Source organism: Canis lupus, chromosome 25, assembly GCF_048164855.1.
Source record: "Canis lupus baileyi chromosome 25, mCanLup2.hap1, whole genome shotgun sequence".
In the NCBI taxonomy this organism is placed as follows: Eukaryota; Metazoa; Chordata; class Mammalia; order Carnivora; family Canidae; genus Canis; species Canis lupus.
Window position 1 is genome coordinate 39,108,178 of NC_132862.1, and position 19,308 is coordinate 39,127,485.

The window sequence follows — 19,308 nt, forward strand, 5'->3', positions numbered from 1 at the left end:
CGGTGCATGGAGCCTGCTTCTCCCTCTGCCTATTTCTCTGTCTCTCTCTCTTTCTCTCTCTGTGACTATCATAAATAAATAAAAATTAAAAAAAAAAACATATTATGTAGACTGCTTGATTTTATTTATTTATTTCTGGTAAGATACATCCTTTGGGTGTCATAATCCATTATTCCAGATCCTGTGATCTCTTTGAACTATAATTCTGTTACTCAGATTACTGGGTATTCTTCAGAGCTTTGTGAAACCTATACTATTCCTATACTAAAAATAATACTTATTTATTTAAATATTTAATTTATTTGTTCATGAGAGACACACAGAGGCAGAGGCAGAGACACAGGCAAAGGGAGAAGCAGATTCCCCAAGATGAGCTTGATGCAGACCTTGATCCCAGGACTGCGGGATCATGACCTGAGCCAAAGGCACTCAACCACTGAGCCACCCAGGTGCCCCATATTCCAAACTATTTATAACACTGACTGGATAGGGCAAAGCAGGGCCACCCACCCAGCAATGGATCTCTCTCCTTATATGGGAGTGCTCACCCAGTTATAGATCTGTCTGATCATGCTATAAGACCACCCATACTACCCCATCCTGTGCCCAAGCAGCTCATGAGATGCTCTTATTTTCAGTGAAAGAAAAATACAGTGCCCTTTGGGAGTGTCCTAATGCACTAGTTAAAACCCCTTCCCCAGGGAAATGGCAGCAGCATGGAAGGAATGCTGGGATGCCTGGGGTCTTGCCTCTACCCTTGTACCTCTCAGCTCCACCCTAGGCAGTCCTTGAAGGGCACCAGGTAAAGTAACAATCTTTAATCACTCTTACTATCCACTTGTTTAGGTTCAAATTTATTGCCTCAGCACTGCCTTTTATTGTTGAACCAAGAAGCCAATACACCCAGCTATGTATCCATTCTTCTGCCCAAGGAGGTGCTTTCTGGACCCGCAGCTATTATTGGTATTGGCAATCTATTACTGCCTTTTTGTGACCTAGAACTTCCTAAGGCCTTTGTTCCAAAAGCCCTTCAGGCCCTGAGAGCTGTGGCCTACTTTGGTTTTGCCTTAGATGCAGAGCTTCAACTAGACTCATCTACCATGAGTCAGGGTGAGCTCATTGGGCTAGACGGAGAACAGCATGGGCCAACTGGCTCTAGTTTTCTTTTCTTTTTTTTTGTAATTTTTATTTATTTATGATAGTCACAGAGAGAGAGAGAGAGAGAGAGAGAGAGAGAGGCAGACACAGGCAGAGGGAGAAGCAGGCTCCATGCACCGGGAGCCCGACGTGGGATTCGATCCCGGGTCTCCAGGATCGCGCCCTGGGCCAAAGGCAGGCGCCAAACCGCTGCGCCACCCAGGGATCCCTGGCTCTAGTTTTCAATGATCCCTCCTCTTCTGGTCTCAGGTAGTCCATAGGTCAGAGGGTGGCTAAGTGTTTATGACAGGCACCCCTCCACTCACCTTCCCACTGAGGAGTCAGGTATAGATATTGTACTGAAAATTGGGACAGATTTCTCCTGAAAATTCAAGTGAGGCTACTGGAGGTTGTCTGTGTAAACTTGGGGGTTGAAGACCAGCCCTTTTTCCAAGCCATGTGAGTAGCAGAGATAAGTGGTCTCTTTGGAGAATAAAACACAGCACTCAGAAGTGCAGAGCTGCAGGGGTTCCTGGTCCATGGTTCTAGCAACTTCCTATGGCTCAACTGTGTTTTCACTCTTGGGTTCCAGGAGATACCACTTGTGTTCTTAAGTTGTCACTTCAGCCAGCCAATTGGCCCATTATTTATGAAAACTGTTTAGACAGGGTACAAACCCGAGGTATTCCTTGATTTAATAGTAGCAATCTGTTATACTCTGACCCCATCCACTCTTTGGCAAAGAGGCAGAGTGGAAAAGCATGTAGATGGGACCTGCTTTTCCTAGAGGGAGCTAGCAGTCATGAACAGGGCAGATATTAGAACTAATCAGGGACTGTGATGCCTGACTTAAGATAGGCTCATTCACACTTTCATAAAAAGAACAGTTGATCTGTTATTTCCATATTAAAACAGTACAATTAGCCCTTAAATGCTCAGATTAATAAGGCTCTTGGGGCCACAGAATAGCAATGTGATGCAAGCATGTTAACCTTGGTTTTCCCCCTTCCTCAGCCTGGAAAGGCAATGGAAGCAGCATTTTGCAGCTCACACAAAACTGTTGCTCTTTTGCGGGCTCATGTCAGCTTCTTCAGCTCCTGGCCAGTGTGTGTTTAACTCCACTCCATAGGGTTCTGGCTTCTGCAGGACCCACATGACCATCAGAGGAACAAGAATTGACACAGATTTGTCTGTCTTCATGGGTGCTAGTTCCGTGCTTGAGTTCTGGCCTATTGCTGTCTCAAACTATATCCTTCTGTCTTTCCCAATGTCTTTCCTGTGGGCTTCAAGTTCCATGGTCAGACGCAAAGACAATTGTCTTAAAGAGACTGCGTTACCACTCTAATGATTGTACAACGTCAAACCCCTGCAGCAAATTACACATATACACATACATACACACACACATATATAAAATGTAAATTATAATATATACAATATTTAACACGTAATATTCTGCTTCCCTGATCAAATGCTGATAGGTACACCGCCATTTATTCAACCAACAAATATTAATTGATGACAAATACTTATTAAGCACTTTTGATGCGCTAGACATAAGGTTCCAGGTGCTGGGGGTTCAGCAATGAATAAAACAAAGTCCCTGCCATCAGGGAGCTTGCCTTTACTATTGTCTTCCCAAGATACAACCCAATGCTACAAGAAAAAGTCAAGGGCTGGGATCTGGTGTGTATTCTCTATTAACAAATTGTGTGACCTTGGATCAAAATCCCTTCATCTCTCGCTTTCTTCATTAATCTAGTAGGGAGACCAGCTTTCCAATCTATTTCTCATATAAATGCAGTTAGAGCAAATAGCAGTTGGAAGACAACTGAAAAATAAATAGCTCTAAAAAAATAAAGGAAGCAAAAACCAAAAACCAGTCCAGGATATTGTCATCATCATTTATTATGTATCAAATTGTCTTCAACATAAGTTACAACCTGATTAAATTTGATAGACATTTTTTTTATCTATTTAAAGACAAAAAAAAATTCTCTTTATGTACAATATCTCTTGTCTAGAGTCTAGCAAATATAGTACCTTTCATTGCAGGATTTCTGCTTAACATAATCAGCAAAAACAAACAACCAAAAAAATATAAACTAAAGCCAACCAAATCCCCAAATCTCTCAACTAAAAATACCAATATTGAATAAAGCATTAAAAAGACAAACATGGAATAACCTTTTTGTTTAGAAATGCAGAATGAATACTAAGGTTAGTGGCAAAAAAAAAAAAAAAAATCAACAAACAAAAACAACACACCAAAAAAACAAAACAAAACAAAAAACCCAACCCCCCCCCCAAAAAAATATCCAAAAACACACAAAAAACCAAAACCCCAAGAAAATAACCAACAATCTTTAGGGGTGGACTTTCCTGCTCAGGGGTGCAAGCTGACTCTAGACCATCTCTCGGCTCCTGCGGATAGCACAGCACAGGATCATACTGAAGATCATGCCAAATATCTAGAAGACAGAAAGGGACATGAGGAACAGGGCAGTTTTGCTGAGGGAAGGTTGAGGGAGGAACAATGTGAGTCATTCCGGCCAAGACAAACAGAAAGAATAGTGACCATGCGGCCAGGCACGTTGAAGGGTGCCCAAGTAGGAAAGATGGAGGCTGGGTAATGGGAAGAGTCACTGACTGGTGGGATACGGTGGGTCTGTGGTCACTTGCTCATGTAAACTGCACAAGCCACCTCCCTGAAGACATATCCAGAGTGTGACAAATAAGCTCAGAGCTAAATTTAATGCTCACATGCTAGATATTCCAATGATCCACACAGGCTTGTCCTTTGCATCTTTGTGTGCGTCTGTGTTTTATATTCTATTTTAAAAGGTACCGTTAGGTCTTTTACTGTAAGCGGCCTCAAGCTTTTCTTAGGTATAAATAATCACTCAGAAAGGAAGCAATTTTCACTTTTGGGATAGTCTTACCTGGGCAGAGGGCCAAGTCCCTCACAGGGTTCTTATCACTCCCTCTTGGGGCAAGGAGGTGGGGGTGGTGACCCCAGGGAACCTTGTTTGCCCTTAATGGTTTTGAGGGGCTGATTAGCAGGACATTAAATCATCTGAAGCCTGGAATCTTCCTTCTGGCCATCTACCTTTGGATGCCTTTCAGACTATGGGTATATGTGTGTGTGTGTGTGTGTGTGTGTGTGTGTGTGTGTGTGTTTATGTGTGAGAAACAACTCCCACCCATGTAACTTTTACTGAACTACTTTCTCTGGAAAAGAAAAGCAGGCACATAAGGAATACATGTCCTGAAGATTATCCCAGGATAATAACAGGTCTGGGAGATCTATACCCTCGCTACTCAAAGCATGGTCCGTGGACCAGCAGCACCAGCATCACCTGATATTTACCCCTGAACCTTAACAGTTAAGACAATGTGTTCTGGAGATGCACAGAGCTCAAATCCCAGATGCTTCACCCATGAGCTCAGACGCCCTGATCAACTCAACCTCTCCATCTCTTGACTCCCTACCCTGTAAATGAGGAATACCAATAGCTCCCACCTTATAGGTATGAGGAGGATTAAATTAGTTGATAAATGAACTGATTAATTAAAACAGTGCCTGGCCAGAGCGTGTGCTTAATAGATGTTAACTGCTAAGACAATCATTCCCTCCCAACATCCTCAATACTCACCATCACTACGGCAATCCCGATGCCCACCGCACCAATGATGTGGAATTTGTTTTGAAAGACCTCTTTTATGGCCTCAGGGCAGGGCTGAGGGGGGCAAACCAAGACTTAGGTCATATACAGTCCCTGCTCCGGCACATCTCCTCCCTCCCATAGTACCTGTTTCACATAAGGAGCACCAGGAGTCCCAGAGAAAGGGCTAGGGACAGGAGTGCCCAAGCGTGCTGGCTGGGGGATGGAAAGGAGAAGTGAGGGACACGGAAGTGGGTATCTAAAGTCTGGGTAAGAAATAAGGGAAGCAAGGAGAGTAAGCCCCTGCTTTGGGGTCTAGCTCTTATCAGGCCATTGGGTTATTTCCTATTATTCTGGAGTCTGGACATTAGCTCTAGCTTACAATCATGAGCTATTTGTACGTCTAAAAAGTGAGACTCCAGAATTCAGAGCACACCCGTCCTGATGGCTTGAGGGCTGGGGGACATGGAACAGAAGGAAGCAGTGGGCACTGAAGGCAGCCCAAGCACTTTGTTATTTCCCTGGTCTGGTCCTTGTTTTGCTGCCCTTGGGGAAACAGAGGCCTCCGGGCTGGGAAGCAAAGAGATGGCTACCGTGGGGCCTGTTCATAGGTAAGCAAAGTACTTCTGAAGCCCTCAGAAGCCTGTCGTCCCAGAACAAGAGGGCAAGATTTCACCTCAACTCTTGTGGGACTTGTCCAGAGCAAGTGGGCAGGGGCACGAGAGTTTACCTTCACTGTGATGGATGACAGTACATCCTTTTGGGGGCAGATGTCGGAGATAAACTGTTCCACTCCACCAACCAAACCACAGCAGTTCAACTGCAGAGGGAAGGGCAGGGATGGGAGGAAACAAATGAATAAAACAGATGACTGGGACAGACATGGACATGCCTGGCACACCAAGTATAACCTGTGTGCCCGCGCGTCCCAAAGGAAGGCCAGCAGGGTGGGAGTGTTTGGGAGGGTGACATACCGCGTAGTGGATGGCCTTCAGGGTGTCCCGTTGGGGCTCGTCCTTGGACTTCAGCTTGCTGTAGGTGTCCTTGTAAAACTCCTGGACTTCCTTAATCACCTATGATGGACAGACAAGAGAGGGGCAGATGTGATTTTCTTAAACAAATAAATGTCACCTGTTCCATCTGGTGCGTACTCAGCCAACAGATTCCTGTGCTCAAAAAACATCATGGAGCAGACTGAAGCCACCAGACTGGTCAGGCCCCTCCCAGCGCCCCCGGGACTTTCTCGTCTCCACCCACATCCCTAGGAACCACTCTGACCATATTCCCTTCCTTTACACCTCTGGCTGGTCTCTTCCACCCAACATGGCTCCTTCCCATCTACTTGTGAACAAAATGGACTCTCCTCCATCTAAGCAGTAGTAACACCACCACCACCACCACTAAAATCCTACTTCTGACCCAGCTAGTTTCTCAGGGTTCCATCCTCTCTTCTTCACTTAGAGGCTGTGTGACTTTTGGCAAATTACCAGACCTCTCTGTACTTCTGTTTCTGCATATGTAAACTGGAAATTACAGCAGTCTGTGCCTCACAGGTGACTGTAAGGATTTACAGGAAATATTGCATGTTAAGCTCTTAGCACAGTGCCTGGTACAGAGTAAATCTGGAATAAGTATTAGCTACCAAAATATGACGGACAATTGTTCTGCATTTGGGTACCTGTGTGCAACCTGGTTTAACAAACTCCTGTCCCCTGCCCCCAATTAACTGACCAACATCCATAATCTCTCTTTCAGCAGGCTTCCACTAGCATCTATTCCTATGTCTACAGCTCCAGCATTTATATCTGAATAGTTAAAAATCTCTTTCTTTCTCAACAGGGTTCCTGAATCTAGACTCCCTGCACTCCCTACTGCCGAACATGCCAAGATAGCCCTTCCTAAAACACTCTTCTGACGGCCCATCCTGGCCCACAACTCTTCAGTGGCTCCCTGTGGCAGCCCACATTCAGCTGTCTTTAAAGTACGCACTCCCTGCTCAGTGGGGAACTACTTCTCCTTTTCCCTTTGCCACCTGCCCCCTGCTCATGCTCACATGCTCTCTCAAATAAGTAAAATCTTAAAAATAAATAAATAAATAAATAAAGTATTCAGTCTCCCACCAACTTTCCTCCTGAAATCCTATCTGCTATCCATGGTGTAGGTCAATGCCTGCTTCTCTAGGAGGCCAGAAGAGATTTCCCTTTAGCATGCCACCTTCTTAGACCTCATGGAATTTCTGGATATAAAGGACTTTTTTTTTTTAAATAAAGGACTTTTATGACACTCATCAAAAGCATATCTTTCTCCCACAGGTAGGTGGCAGTTTTTAAAGCAGGGATCACAGCTTGCCCATCTGTGGACCTACATGGGGGTCTGGCCAGCACTCAGCTTGCGGTGGCTTATACTCATAGACGAGGTGAAGCAACAGGGTCCAGCCCACACTAAGCCATCCTTCCAGAGGAGATGGGGGCAGAGCTGCTGAGGTGTGAGACAGGCCCAGTGAATGTTTCCTGAACACCTACTATGCACCAGCACCACTCAGGAAACCGGAAGCAGTGCTCGGCACAACACCCACCTCCCCTGTCCCTGGGGGAGCTCATGTGGGAATGTGGTGAAGTAAGAGGAACGTTTGATGGATGCAAGCTGAGTGGCCCAGAGTGGCCAGCTGGGACACCCTACCACCCTCATCACTCCCACCTCCCCAATTCCCAAAACTGTTGATCACTCCCAAGAGATCTCATGGGAGAAACCTACCTCATCTTTGTGGGAATATCCCCAGATGGCTGCAGCTATCTCGATCGCAAATATCACCAAGAGGAAGCCAAAGAACTAGAAGGCAAAGAAGGGGTGGGATGAAGAGAAATCCCAGTCAGCCAATGAGAGCAACCACATGGTATTCTGGAGAGCAAAGAACAAGTCTCGGGGCGGGGCGGGGGGGGGGGGGTATGGCATCTGGTGACACAAATGAGCAGCCTGGCAGGGACGAGGAAGATGTTCACAGGACTGTGAGCATTACGCCAAGGTGAGGAGTGATAGCGGTAATAGGAAGAGATTCCTCAGGAGGAAAGAAAAGGGCATGGCCGACCCCAAAATTGCTATATCTTGGGTGTTAATTACGAGTCAGTGACAAAATGCCATTGCTCACTCACAAAAGCCATAGGGAGCTGAGGAAACAAAGGGAATACACTTTGGAATTCAAAGAAAATCACAGCAAATTTTAAAATAAGAGAAGGCAAAGGTACCTGTGGATTCAGGGAAATAAAGCAAATGTGGTCCTCGAAAGAGGGGAAAATAAAGTCCTGGCATTTAGTCGCCTACGGAAGGGATAAGACAGAGGCAGCTCCAGAAAGGAAGAGGAGCAAGGCCTCACTGCAGGGGAGAAGCTGAGGAGAGCTCAAGCCCTCAGGGTACCCTCCTTCACCCCACCCCACCCCACCCCACCCCTCCTGTTCTGTGAGATCTCGGGCCTGAGGCCTGGGGTCAGAGTGGCTGAGGGGGGTGGAAGGGGTACTCACCAACCCCAGCATGCACTGGGACTCTTGCACGGCCCCACAGCAGCCCAGGAAACCCACCAGCATCATGAGGGCACCGGCTCCAATCAGAATATAAACTCCTGAGGGGAGAGGACAGAGGGCAAGGCATGGAGTCATTGTGTGGAAGCCCGGATAGGACCTGGAATTCCTTTTCCCCTTCTGTGAGAACCTGTGTCGCACCCCCATCCTTATTGCCCCTCTCTCAGGGAAAAAGTGTCTTATCCCGACAAACAGCCTCCTCCACATCTGCTCTTAGGTCTCCTTCCCAACGATCTCTCTTCTAGGACCCCACCGCATCAAGCCCTCATTCCTATTTTACCCACGCCTTCCTAGAAGGTGCTCATGACCCCCTATCCAGGAAAAAGAGATCCACGCAAATCCCCAGATCTCATGCAGGACACAAACTGATCCAGTCTGTCAGATGTTTCCAGCAACACGAATCCACTGACACTAATTAAAATAGACCCTCCAAACTGGGGCTAACTTCCTGGGACACTGATGAGCCTCCTGCTGGCCTCTACTCAACAGAAGACTCTGTCAGGGGCACCTGGGTGGCTCTGTGGTTGAACAGTCTTGCCTTTGGCTCAGGGCTTCTGGGATTGAGTCCCACATCGGGCTCCCTGAGGGGGGCCTACTTCTCCCTCTGCCTGTGTCTCTGCCTCTCTCTCTGTGTCTCTCATGAATAAGTAAATAAATAAAACTTAAAAAAAAAAAAAGAAGAAGAAGATGACTCTGTCAGAGCAAGTTTTCAGTAGGAAGGGGTAGTACACCATGCTCAGGATGGGCCAGCTCTGTCTCACTCCCGGGAGGGATGCTTCCCTGCCCCGCTTGCAGTGAGTGAGTAGGTGAGTGAGTACTTGCTCCAGTGCAGAGAACTCAAGCCTGGTGTCAGAAGACCATTGCTTTGATCTCAACTCTGTGACTAAGAGCTGTGTGATCCTGGTAAGATGGCTTTCCCCCTCTGGGCCTTGGTGGTCTCTTTATCAGTAAAATGGGAGCTTGGTGGCTAGAAATTTTAAAGCATCCCATAAAGGGCACTGAAGGGATCTTAAAGTTGCGATTCATTTTGATTAGTTTCCTCCAGGAGGGAGGGTGAAAAGGCTCTGCCTTTAAAGGGAGGGTGAGTACACTGTTCCGAAATCCTCAATCTGAGTGATTGAGGGGGAGGTGGTGGTGAGAAGGGCAGTGACTGCTGCCTAGGCCCCACTCGATGTCAAACCCTGGAGGGGAACACGTAGAGCCTGGCCCTCGTCATTCCATCATCACCCCCCAGGGAATACCCAGAGGGGCCCGCCTTGTGGTTGTATTCTTGAGAAGCCACAGCTGTCCTGCTCCCCAGCACTCAAGCCCCGTGGGGAACCTGGCAGAGAAGCCCTGAGCCTCCCTATGTTGCAGGCGTGTTCTGTTCAACCCTAGGAAGGGGGGCTCCTGTCATTTGTCGGAGAGCATGTCCCTGTCACATGGCTGAGAGCATGTCCTGGTCTGAGAGCAGCTCTGTGACCCTGGGAAAGACACTTCATCTCTCTGTGTGATAATTTTCTATCTGCATAATGGGGATGGTGACGATGCCTGCCTTAGGCGTCTGCCTTAGGCATCGTCGTGAAGACTAAGGGATAGGACCCAAACGTGCACAACAAATGCTAGCTGCTGTTAATCTGAATAATACGGAGGATGGATGACAAGCATTCAGAGCCACAGTGATGCATTTTTATATACTTGCTGATCCCTCCCCCTATCAACTGGGCCTGGGGAGACTTCCCTGAAGTGCAAGCTGAAATGGGGAGTGTCTGTGATGTTTCCACACAATGCACAACAGGATAGTGTGCAGTGAGAACCTTGGCAGGTGCTACAGTGACTTCACTGTGCCACATCTGCACCCCCAGTCCAGAGCCGGGGCTTTGCAGGCAACAAACTCTGTGGCCCGCCTGCAGCTGAGGCTCACGGGCAGCCCGAGCAGAGCGCACACAAGGGAGCATTTGTGTCTCTCTCCTTTCCCCCCACATCTGTCGTGATGTCAAGTCACGTGGGCTTTCTGGCAAACCCCTATGCTGTATGAATATGGGTATTGTTCTCGTGCATGCCTGGCCCAGATTGGGCAAGGGGACAAATGGAGGTTGTCCCCAAGTCAAGTCCTATCCTCCGGGGCCGTCCAATACTGCAGGGCCTCAGGTGGGACTCGGGTGGGCAGTGCAGCCCTATGCACTGCACAGGTGCTGGAGGGGCAGCCCCACTTGGCTCCAGGCTCTGCCACAGGGACGCTGGCCAGCCGCGGCAGTCAGGTGGCCCCGGTTTCTCCCCATCTCATCGGGGCAAGACAACGAAGGATGAGGTCACTCCTTTGAGCTCCATAGCAGGCGCTAAATAAATAGGAGGTATTAAGAGATCAAAAGGATTTACAAACACATGGAATTGAGTCGAGTAGGAATGAACAGACAGACATGTTTTCTGTAAGTCCAGACCTCGGCTCATAAGCCAGGACAGCCCTAGCAGAAGGCAGGGGAGCTGGGTCAGCAGCAGTAGTAAGCTACTAAAGGAAAAAACATTTCCCATGCACAGAGAGAGAGAGAGAGAGATTCTCCTCCTTATGGACATCTTGATTAATGGTAATTATTCATTCTTGGGCTCAGCAGATGAAGATTGTAGGACAATGGTTGTTGGTTTTAAATCTTGCTTCATGGGATCCCTGGGTGGCGCAGCGGTTTGGTGCCTGCCTTTGGCCCAGGGCACGATCCTGGAGACCCGGGATCGAATCCCACGTCGGGCTCCCGGTGCATGGAGCCTGCTTCTCCCTCTGCCTGTGTCTCTGCCTCTCTGTCTCTCTCTGTGTGACTATCATGAATAAATAAATAAAATCTTTAAAAAAAAAAAAAATCTTGCTTCAGTAGGGCGCCTGGGTGGCTCAGTCGGTTAAGCAAAGCATGACCCCCTTTGGCTCAGGTCATGATCCTGAGGGCCTGGGAACGAGCCCCACATGGAGCTCCTTGCTCAGTGGGGAGTCTGTTTCTCCTTCTCCCTCTGCTGCTCCCCCTGCTTGTTTTCTCTTGCTCTGTCAAATAAATGAATACAATCTTAAAAAAATAAAATAAAATAAATCTTGCTCAGGTAGCTGCAGATCTGGGGTGTCTTGGCTTCACTCTTTCCAGTTGGAGATGAAGGTAAGCTATTCCCTGGCAGCTGTTTACAGGGATCTGAGCAGTGGCCATCAAGCCAGAGGGCAGCTCATCTGCAAGCAGCCCCTCTGGAAGCCATGGAAGCACTGGCGGGCCTGACTGCATCTTAGCAGGGTCATGCAGGCCTTCCCTCTGGAAAGGCTCCTCCAGCCTACATCCTGAGCTTGTTAGCAAAGGCTGGCAATGATAAATGACAAAGCGTTCCCCTTTATAAAACAAGTGAATGTTAGCTTTCTGTCTGACTCATGGAAAAAGTTATTCGTCACGGAGCCTTCTCTGGGATTACTGTATTAATTTGCTTAAGGGCCTGTTTATTCTTTTTTCAGGCTGACATTATAGGCCTAGGCAGAGAAGAAAAGCCTTTGGTGGAGCAGAAGCATATGCCAGGGTGTCCTTTATACACAAAACTGAGCATTCTTTTCACTGGTGCATCAGGCAGGGCTTTGGGCTTCAGCTCCAGAGTGATACATCCGCCTCGTGTCACCATCTCAGCCCCATCTTGCAACTTACAAGAATTTATTGTCTCCAAAATACTCAATCAAGGGCTCAGAGGAACCCTGCGCCGTTCTCCTGTGGCTCTCTCTTGGTCCGGCTCCCTCCCATCGATGGCTGTTCCCACTAACAAGCACCACGGGTGGACTCGAGTTTGCCTAGCATGGTACTCTTCTGTCTCAGAGAGGTGTAAGTGTGTAAGCTCTGTCAGTGTCAGGATGGGGAGAACCGGGCACTGAGCAAATAAACAGGCTGCCCTAGGCCACAAGCTCGCTGAGGGCAAAAGCCATGTATCCTAGAAATTACCAGGCACCTTGTCATAAAAAGAGGGATAGTCCTAGGGAGGGGTGGACATGCCTGACTTCTGGCTGGAGCCCCCAGATGCCCTCACTCGGTGGCTATGGTTCTGGAAGGACACCAAGGAGTTAAGAAGGGCTGCTGGCCTGGGACCAAGAAAATGAAGTTCCCCAACATGTTTGTGGCCTGGGATTATGGATACTGCTGATGGGCTGAATCTCCCAGGGCCTGAATTGGAGAAGGCCCATATAAGGCTGTCAGCTGTTCTGGATTCACTAGCGACTGTTCTGAATGTTGGAAAAGTTTCTTTTTTTTCACTTGCTTCTTCTGCCTGGTTATGCATTCTTTCTCTATTTTAAAAGCCATCACCCCCTCTGGAGAAAAGACACCCCTGGGTCTTTCAAGTTTTCTGAAGGGTCAGTTGTGTGGTCAGGCTGGCCTGTGGGCTGCCCTGCAGGTGGTTAGGGCCCCAGTGCAAGGTACGGTCACCCCATGATACCCAGAGTATCAGCAGGGGCGGGGCTGGAACCCTGCCAGAGGAGGGGCCACAGGCCAGTACAAAGGCTGGTGTCACAGCTCAAGGGGGAAGGGGATACAGAGAATGAAGCCTCCTTGGTCCTTTGCCCATGAATGACGATGATTCACTTTCCCAGCGCACTCAGTGAAGTGCATGGCCCAGCCACACCCAAGTGGTCACTTGTTGACTGATGCTCTAGTGTCACTTGCATTGCCCTACTTTGCTGGGGCTTCTGCAAGCAGAACAGTCTCCAAAGCTAAGCCCTTTCCTAGGGAAGTGGAGTGTCAATGTTCCTCTGTTAGAGCTAAGGGGACAGTGGCCACTGGTCACTTTGGGTGGGACCACTGGCCATTGTGCATCCTGTGATTCCCAGAGGCAGGCTGTGGCTCTTTAACCACCGTGCTCATCACTTTCCTGCCACCTTGCAGGACTTCCCCACCTGTCATCGGCCAGCTAGGGCCACCAGTGCTGGGGGCTCCTTCCCCTAACTACAATTTGGGTGAGGTCAAAGGCCAAAGGAGCCTCCTCCCTGACCCTGCCCACCCCCAACCCCCAATGGGGAACATCCAGTCAGCGGAGATACTTTCTCTTCCTACGTGGGGAGTGGAGTCCTCCCCACAATCTAGCATGGATAATCCGAGAAGCAGCTTTCATAGGCCTGGGTTCAAATCCCAGCCCTGTCTCTTGCCAGGTATGAAATCGGGCAAGTTCTTTAACTTTTAAGCCTTCATTTCTTCGAATATAAGATGGGAATCATTCCATGTACCCTAAAGAATTATGAGGATTATATCACATAACAATATGTGTGAGACAGTGAGTTACACACAAAGAAGACCCTTCCTCATGATTCCTCCACTCGCCAATGAGGTTCTTGCCTCCTACATCTAAAAACATGGGGAATTGGCCAGGGTCCTAGAAAACAAAAGATAGAAGCTGGTCTGTTGGCATGGGTGCAGCCAGGCACCTTGTGGAGAACTATGGCAGGTGGAGCAGGAGGCCTGGCTCTTCCCAGGGCACCCGGCCCTGACCACTGCCACTCGAGTCCACACTCCTGCACAGATCTACTCTCCTCTCTCCTCCAGATGGTTCACAGCTCCCCCTCAGCACAGCACCCTTATGCTGCTCCCTGTGCATAGGGCAGCATTCCAGGCCCTCGTTGCTACAGCCCTGCAAAAATGCTGTTGCTAAAACAAGTCAGGGCACGCTGGAAACCTGCTCTCTAAAAACTTCATGCGTGCATGCTTGTGTGTGTGTGTGTGCGCGCGTGTGTGTGTGTGTCTGTTTTTTTCAAAAAACATGCTTGTGTTTTTTTTCCCCTCACTTTCTTTCTGGAAATAGAGGGACACACCCTAAAAAAACACCCCAAAACAATAGCAACAGGCAGCACAAGCAGGGAAACTTCCACAGGGCCTAGGCGCATGCAGCCAAGGCAGCCAAGAGGGCTAACGCAGGCCCGCAGGCCTGGCTTAAGTGGCCTCTGGGAGGCGGGTAGGGGGTCTGTGCGCCTGCCAGCCGCTGTGTCCTTCCAGAAGGCCTGGGGGAGGACTCTCTCTAGACTGTATTCTCCAACTTTTCCTTTCCTTTTCTTTTTTTTTTTTTAAATAACTTCTTTGGTGCGTAGGAAGGAAGTAACCAAACTTACACTTTGAGCTGATGACAAGGCAACATCATCCTAAAAATAGGGGTCTGCTCGTTTCTCGTAAATGAAATGTTTCCTGTCCCCAAAACAGAAAAGACAGCTACGGATTTTGTGAGTTGACTAGAAACTGAGGAATTGCATTTGGTGAGCCTTGGAGGAGAGTGGAAAGGACAGAATAATTCTAGAAAAGATAAAAAGATGCCCAGGAGCCACTTGTAAGCTGCTAAATCTATTTGTATTTAAGTTGGAAACATTTGCCCTAAAGCAAAAGCACCCTGGAAAACAAACAAATAAGACCAAATACCCAAGGCAGTTACCAGCCCAGGGGTCTGCTGGGCTGGCATCTCTGCCAGTCTCTTCTTCCTTTTGACGGTTTTATCCAGGAGGCAGGTGTTTTGGGTCTCAGCACCCCTATCTGCACAGTGGGGAGGATTTGCCTCTCCTAGTCCTGGCACTCTGGATCCCCAGGACAAACTTTTTTGAATTAAGGAAAACGAGCAAGTTTAAGAAGACTATATACATTAAGACAGAGTCAGGGACAAGCACAGAGGTTCTTAAACCCTCAAGAGTGGCAGCAACTTTGGCAGAGCCAACTTCCTATTGGGGGGACGGTCAGAATGCCAGACTTAGTCAGCATGATAAAAGAAACCACATCAGTCAAATGCAAATTCCTGGGCGCGACTACACAAAGCAAAGCTTGAAAGGGACATGACAGGCCAATGTGGCGAGAGCAAAAGTCTTTCCCAAGGCCAATCCCTGGATCAATACAGAATGTCTACAGTTAGAGGAAGTACCAAGTACCCCCACCCCCCAACCACCTCACCTGTGTAGAAGCTAGAAGGCTGGGTGTCTTGCTCAAAGATGCTCTTGGTCTGAGAGTCGAACCGGAGCCATAGTCCAACGGCAAGGACTGCAATCCCAGCAAGCTGTAAGACAGACCAGACGTGGGCATTAGTCCTGGCTGCCAGGGGGAGCACAGTGCCACAGCACGGGAGGGGAGACTTGCAAAGGGCTCTGGGACCACCCTTGGCCTCTGCCTCTGTCTCTCGCTGTCCACCTGGTAGTGGCAGTAGCCAGGGGATTGAGATCCATTTGTTAAAAATATCAGCAGGCTGGGAACAATTCACTACTAGCAGTCCAGCGGTAGAGTGGATACTTCATGGATGCTAGAATACTATACAGCAGTGGAAACACATCCAGCAGTGGATCACAGTAGCCATGCGCACTATGCGTGCACCTCACGATGCCAAACTAAAGCAAGAGACACAAAAACATGTACAACGTGTTTTCTTATAGTTAAAAACTGCCCTACTGTTTAGGGGTATATGTAAATGACAAAGGAAAAGAAAAGAAAAAGAAAGCAATTGTCATAAAGCCAAGTGTGGGGTGCCCTGTAGGGGGAGGGAGGGAGGGAGGGATTTCTGGTAAGGGAATATAGCACTTGCAAGGGGGGTGTCTAGGGCACTGGCGATGGTCTAGCTTTGGACTTGGGTGCTGAGCTGTGGATATTTATTTCCTAATTATTCGTTAAACTGTTTGGGTTTCATGCACTACTCTGTGTATGTGCCCTATGATGACAAAGGAGACAAGTTGTTTGTTCAGTGGGCAGTTAAGCACCAATGAGGGCAGCTGTGAATCCTCACGAAATCACCAGGCTCAGTAAGTGAGACAGCAGGGTCTCCCTTGAGTGGCTCCCACCTGTCCTTTCCCTTTCACAAAAGCAAACCTCACAGGCTGAGCTGCCCTGGTCCAGGTTTGAGGCACGCGCTTCTGTACAAGCGATCCCTGTACACATCCAGACACCACACGTCTGAGTGATCCCCCAATCTTCCAAAAATTCCATTTCGTAGGTGGGCAAGTTGATACTAGACCCTAGGGCAGACTTGGCCGCTAAGGAACAGAACCAATGGGACAAATCCTGGCCCGGCATTGTTGATCTAGGAGCCTGTGCAGGCAGACCCCTACCGAGTTGTCCTCCACCCCTACTGCCTCTCACTGGGACCAGGACTTGCTTGAGGTGGACTCAGGCTGCAGTGCACGTGTGACTCACACGTGGGACAAGTGAGTGAGTGAGTGGCTCTGGGACCCCCCTTCTTGCCAGAGGCACCATATGTCAGAGCACTGCTCCTCAGGGGGCCTGGTCCTCTGCCCTGGGAGCTGGGACAGCCCATGGGGTGGCTAGGTCTCTCTCTAATTGTTTGCTCCTTTCGTTTTGCTGGGGGCTTGGCGGTGGGTGTAGTGTGTCAGGTGGAGGTAGCGACTGTGGCGACAGGGCCTCTGTTTATAGTAGGGTCAAATCCTTGCTCACACCTCCAGCGATGCGATTCCACAGCCAGGCTCTGGAATTCCTGGCTCAGAGTTCCACTGCCTCAGTTTTCCAATCTGTACAACAGGAATGGTGAGATGCGGCCTTCCTTGCTTTTTAAGTATGGCTCAAAATAAAGGAGGTGATGTGAGAAGTATTTCTGAAGGAGGTACCAAGTGGGCATTGTGAGAATAACTTGATCAGCCCTCAGGTCACCAGTGTCACTCTCCTCCCCACGGAGGACAGTCATTCACTATCTCCCGAGACCTCTTAGCTCCCATCTGGTGGAAGGCAACACCAAACGTCCGGTAAGAAGTATGTGACACCAGATGCCTCGTTTCTACACAGTGAGGAAAGGAAAAACTCCTAGATGCCAGGCTTTTCTTCTGATTCACACAAGACTTGCTGGTGAATGAGGGTCTCCTGGCCTCATCAAAGACAGCAGACATGGCCCTTTAGGGGAGAAGTAGGGTCTCTCTCTCATTTCTAGCCTGGGTACCCAGTTCGGACTGTGTGTTTGAGACTTGGGAGTGCCACCGTTGGGCCCAGTTGGGCCCATATGTGGGACATCCCCGTATGCTGAGTTTAGGACAAGCCCGCATTAAGTGAGACTTGACAGTGGTAGGCAGGCCCTGCCTAGCTCCCCTGGGGTCCTGGAGAGTTAACAGAAAAAGGCAATACTTTCTCCTCTCCCTACACCATATGGAAGCCCAGTGAGACCCCTGGGCAAGGAGACTGTGGCCGCTGGCCTCATTGTGGATGTGATGGTGTTAACCTGAGAATACCGTAGGCAGGGGCTTCACGTGCACTGGAGGGAGGTCTCAGTTTCAGTCAGCACTTGGCCACAAACCTTGTCCTTGGTCCTCCCTCCTGCCCTCATCTTGCTGAGAATACCTGGGGCCTAAGAGAGGCCTCTAGCTCTATGCTTTCTTAGTTAGACTCAATCATTTCTCTCTGGGAATGATTCCATGGATAACAATGGGGTACCCAAATAAAACCCACCATGGTTTGGCCTCTTCCATTTTATAATTTTAAGGAGCCTAGGCCAATGTGTAGAAGTCCAGCCAATTATCTGGTCTAGGCAAGGTGGTGGCAAGCAGAACATTGTGCTGGAGAACTGGAATCAGAAGAAAGACTTCAGGTCTCCCTTGGGGTGGGGAGGTCCCACACGTTTGGATCCCACCCAAAACCTAGCATCATCTTAGCATCAAAGCCACAGAACTTCACTAAAATGAAGAAGCAGCAGCTGGCTCTGGAGAAATGGAAAAAGCAGTCATTGACCTCAGTTTCTTATGCCTATAAACTCACCAAAGGGAGGTGGGGGAGGAAGGATCAAGACACCAAAGTAGAAGGCTTGGGCAGGCCGGGGAGCACATGGCTTACAAAAATCAGAGCGAGCCCTGCTGCCTTTCTGGATTGAATTACTGAGTTAATTGGCCTGAGAGGAAGATACGTAAGTCATGAGCTGCCCTATTTTTTTTCTAACACTATTGGAGAAATTGCATCGGTTGGCTGGGTCTCCATGGATGGCCCGGGGTCACAGGGCCACACAGAACTGGCACCACCTAATAATGGCTCATGGTTGTACAGGGGGCACTATCTATCCTCCAAGAATTCGCTTTTTGGTGTGGCATGGAGGGGTGCCCAGCCCACCCCCACCTGGCTCTCACCCCTAGGAACTTGGAATACCGGGAGAAAATAAATGACAAGAACCAGAGAGAGCCATAACTCTGGAAAAAAGGGGCACTGAGTCCATTACGAAGGGACTCCATAAAACAAGAAAACAGGGGTCTGGAAGGCCAAGAGGGTACCGGTTTCCTCCCAGGTTAATGAGCTGACATGTGGCCAGAACACTGGCCTGTACAGTTACCACAGCTGCCATCTTGCTCGTGCAACAATGCAGGGATCTGAGCAGGTCTGATGGAGCAGGTCTGTTGGCCAACTCTAGCTCACTCCTCCCCCACCCCCGAAAAAGAGTGATCTGCTCAAGACCACAACCTGTGTGGTGGGGATGGAAGTGCAAAGTCCAGAGCCTCTATTCCCCGCCTGAGGCACGATGGAGTCTATCTGGTGACCTCCTTTCCCAAAGGAAGCCAAAGAGAAAATCTTGGTTTTGCTGAGAAAAGCTCCTTTGCCTTCAGGCCAAAAATGGTGTCCTATCCATCCGACAGAGTGCAGAGAAAAAGGATAGCTACCCCTCATTGTTCTATTGGGAATTCTTAAATTCTTCACATGTGTTGGTTTTTTTCTTAGAAGATAACCATGAGAAAAACCTAAATTGAGCATATTCTACAAAATACTTGGCCAGCACTTCTCAGAACTGCTAAGGTCATCTCTGAGACACCAGGAAAGACAAGTGTCCCAGATCAGCGATGAAGACATAGTAATTGTCACATGGGTCTCGTGGATGGGACCCTGGCACAGAAAGAGGACCTGACTGATAAACAAGTGAGAGCCGAATGAGCCTAGTTAACAGTAATGTACCACGTTGGTTTCTTAGTCATGACACATGGAGTGCGGTAGTAGAGGTATTAACCATAGGGGGAATGGTGG

At 48.7% G+C, this 19,308-nt stretch overlaps 1 protein-coding gene and 1 long non-coding RNA gene across 2 annotated transcripts in view; one reads left to right on the forward strand and one right to left on the reverse strand.

Annotated features, from left to right (window-relative positions):
- LOC140617595 (uncharacterized) overlaps nucleotides 1–6,866 on the forward strand; it is a 48,500-nt gene extending 41,634 nt beyond the window's left edge. Inside the window, exon 3 of the long non-coding RNA XR_012017788.1 lies at nucleotides 6,642–6,866. This is a non-coding gene — a long non-coding RNA (uncharacterized lncRNA). The remainder of the gene's footprint in view (nucleotides 1–6,641) is intronic.
- The window catches only part of CD9 (CD9 molecule), a 31,914-nt gene continuing 15,633 nt past the window's right edge, over nucleotides 3,028–19,308 (reverse strand). The window contains exons 2-8 of the mRNA XM_072799263.1: nucleotides 15,274–15,376; nucleotides 8,318–8,415; nucleotides 7,557–7,631; nucleotides 5,777–5,875; nucleotides 5,533–5,622; nucleotides 4,794–4,877; nucleotides 3,028–3,608 (exon numbers count right to left, since the gene is read on the reverse strand). Of these exons, the coding sequence (XP_072655364.1) occupies nucleotides 3,543–3,608; nucleotides 4,794–4,877; nucleotides 5,533–5,622; nucleotides 5,777–5,875; nucleotides 7,557–7,631; nucleotides 8,318–8,415; nucleotides 15,274–15,376 (615 nt within the window). The 3' untranslated portion in view covers nucleotides 3,028–3,542. The remainder of the gene's footprint in view (nucleotides 3,609–4,793; nucleotides 4,878–5,532; nucleotides 5,623–5,776; nucleotides 5,876–7,556; nucleotides 7,632–8,317; nucleotides 8,416–15,273; nucleotides 15,377–19,308) is intronic.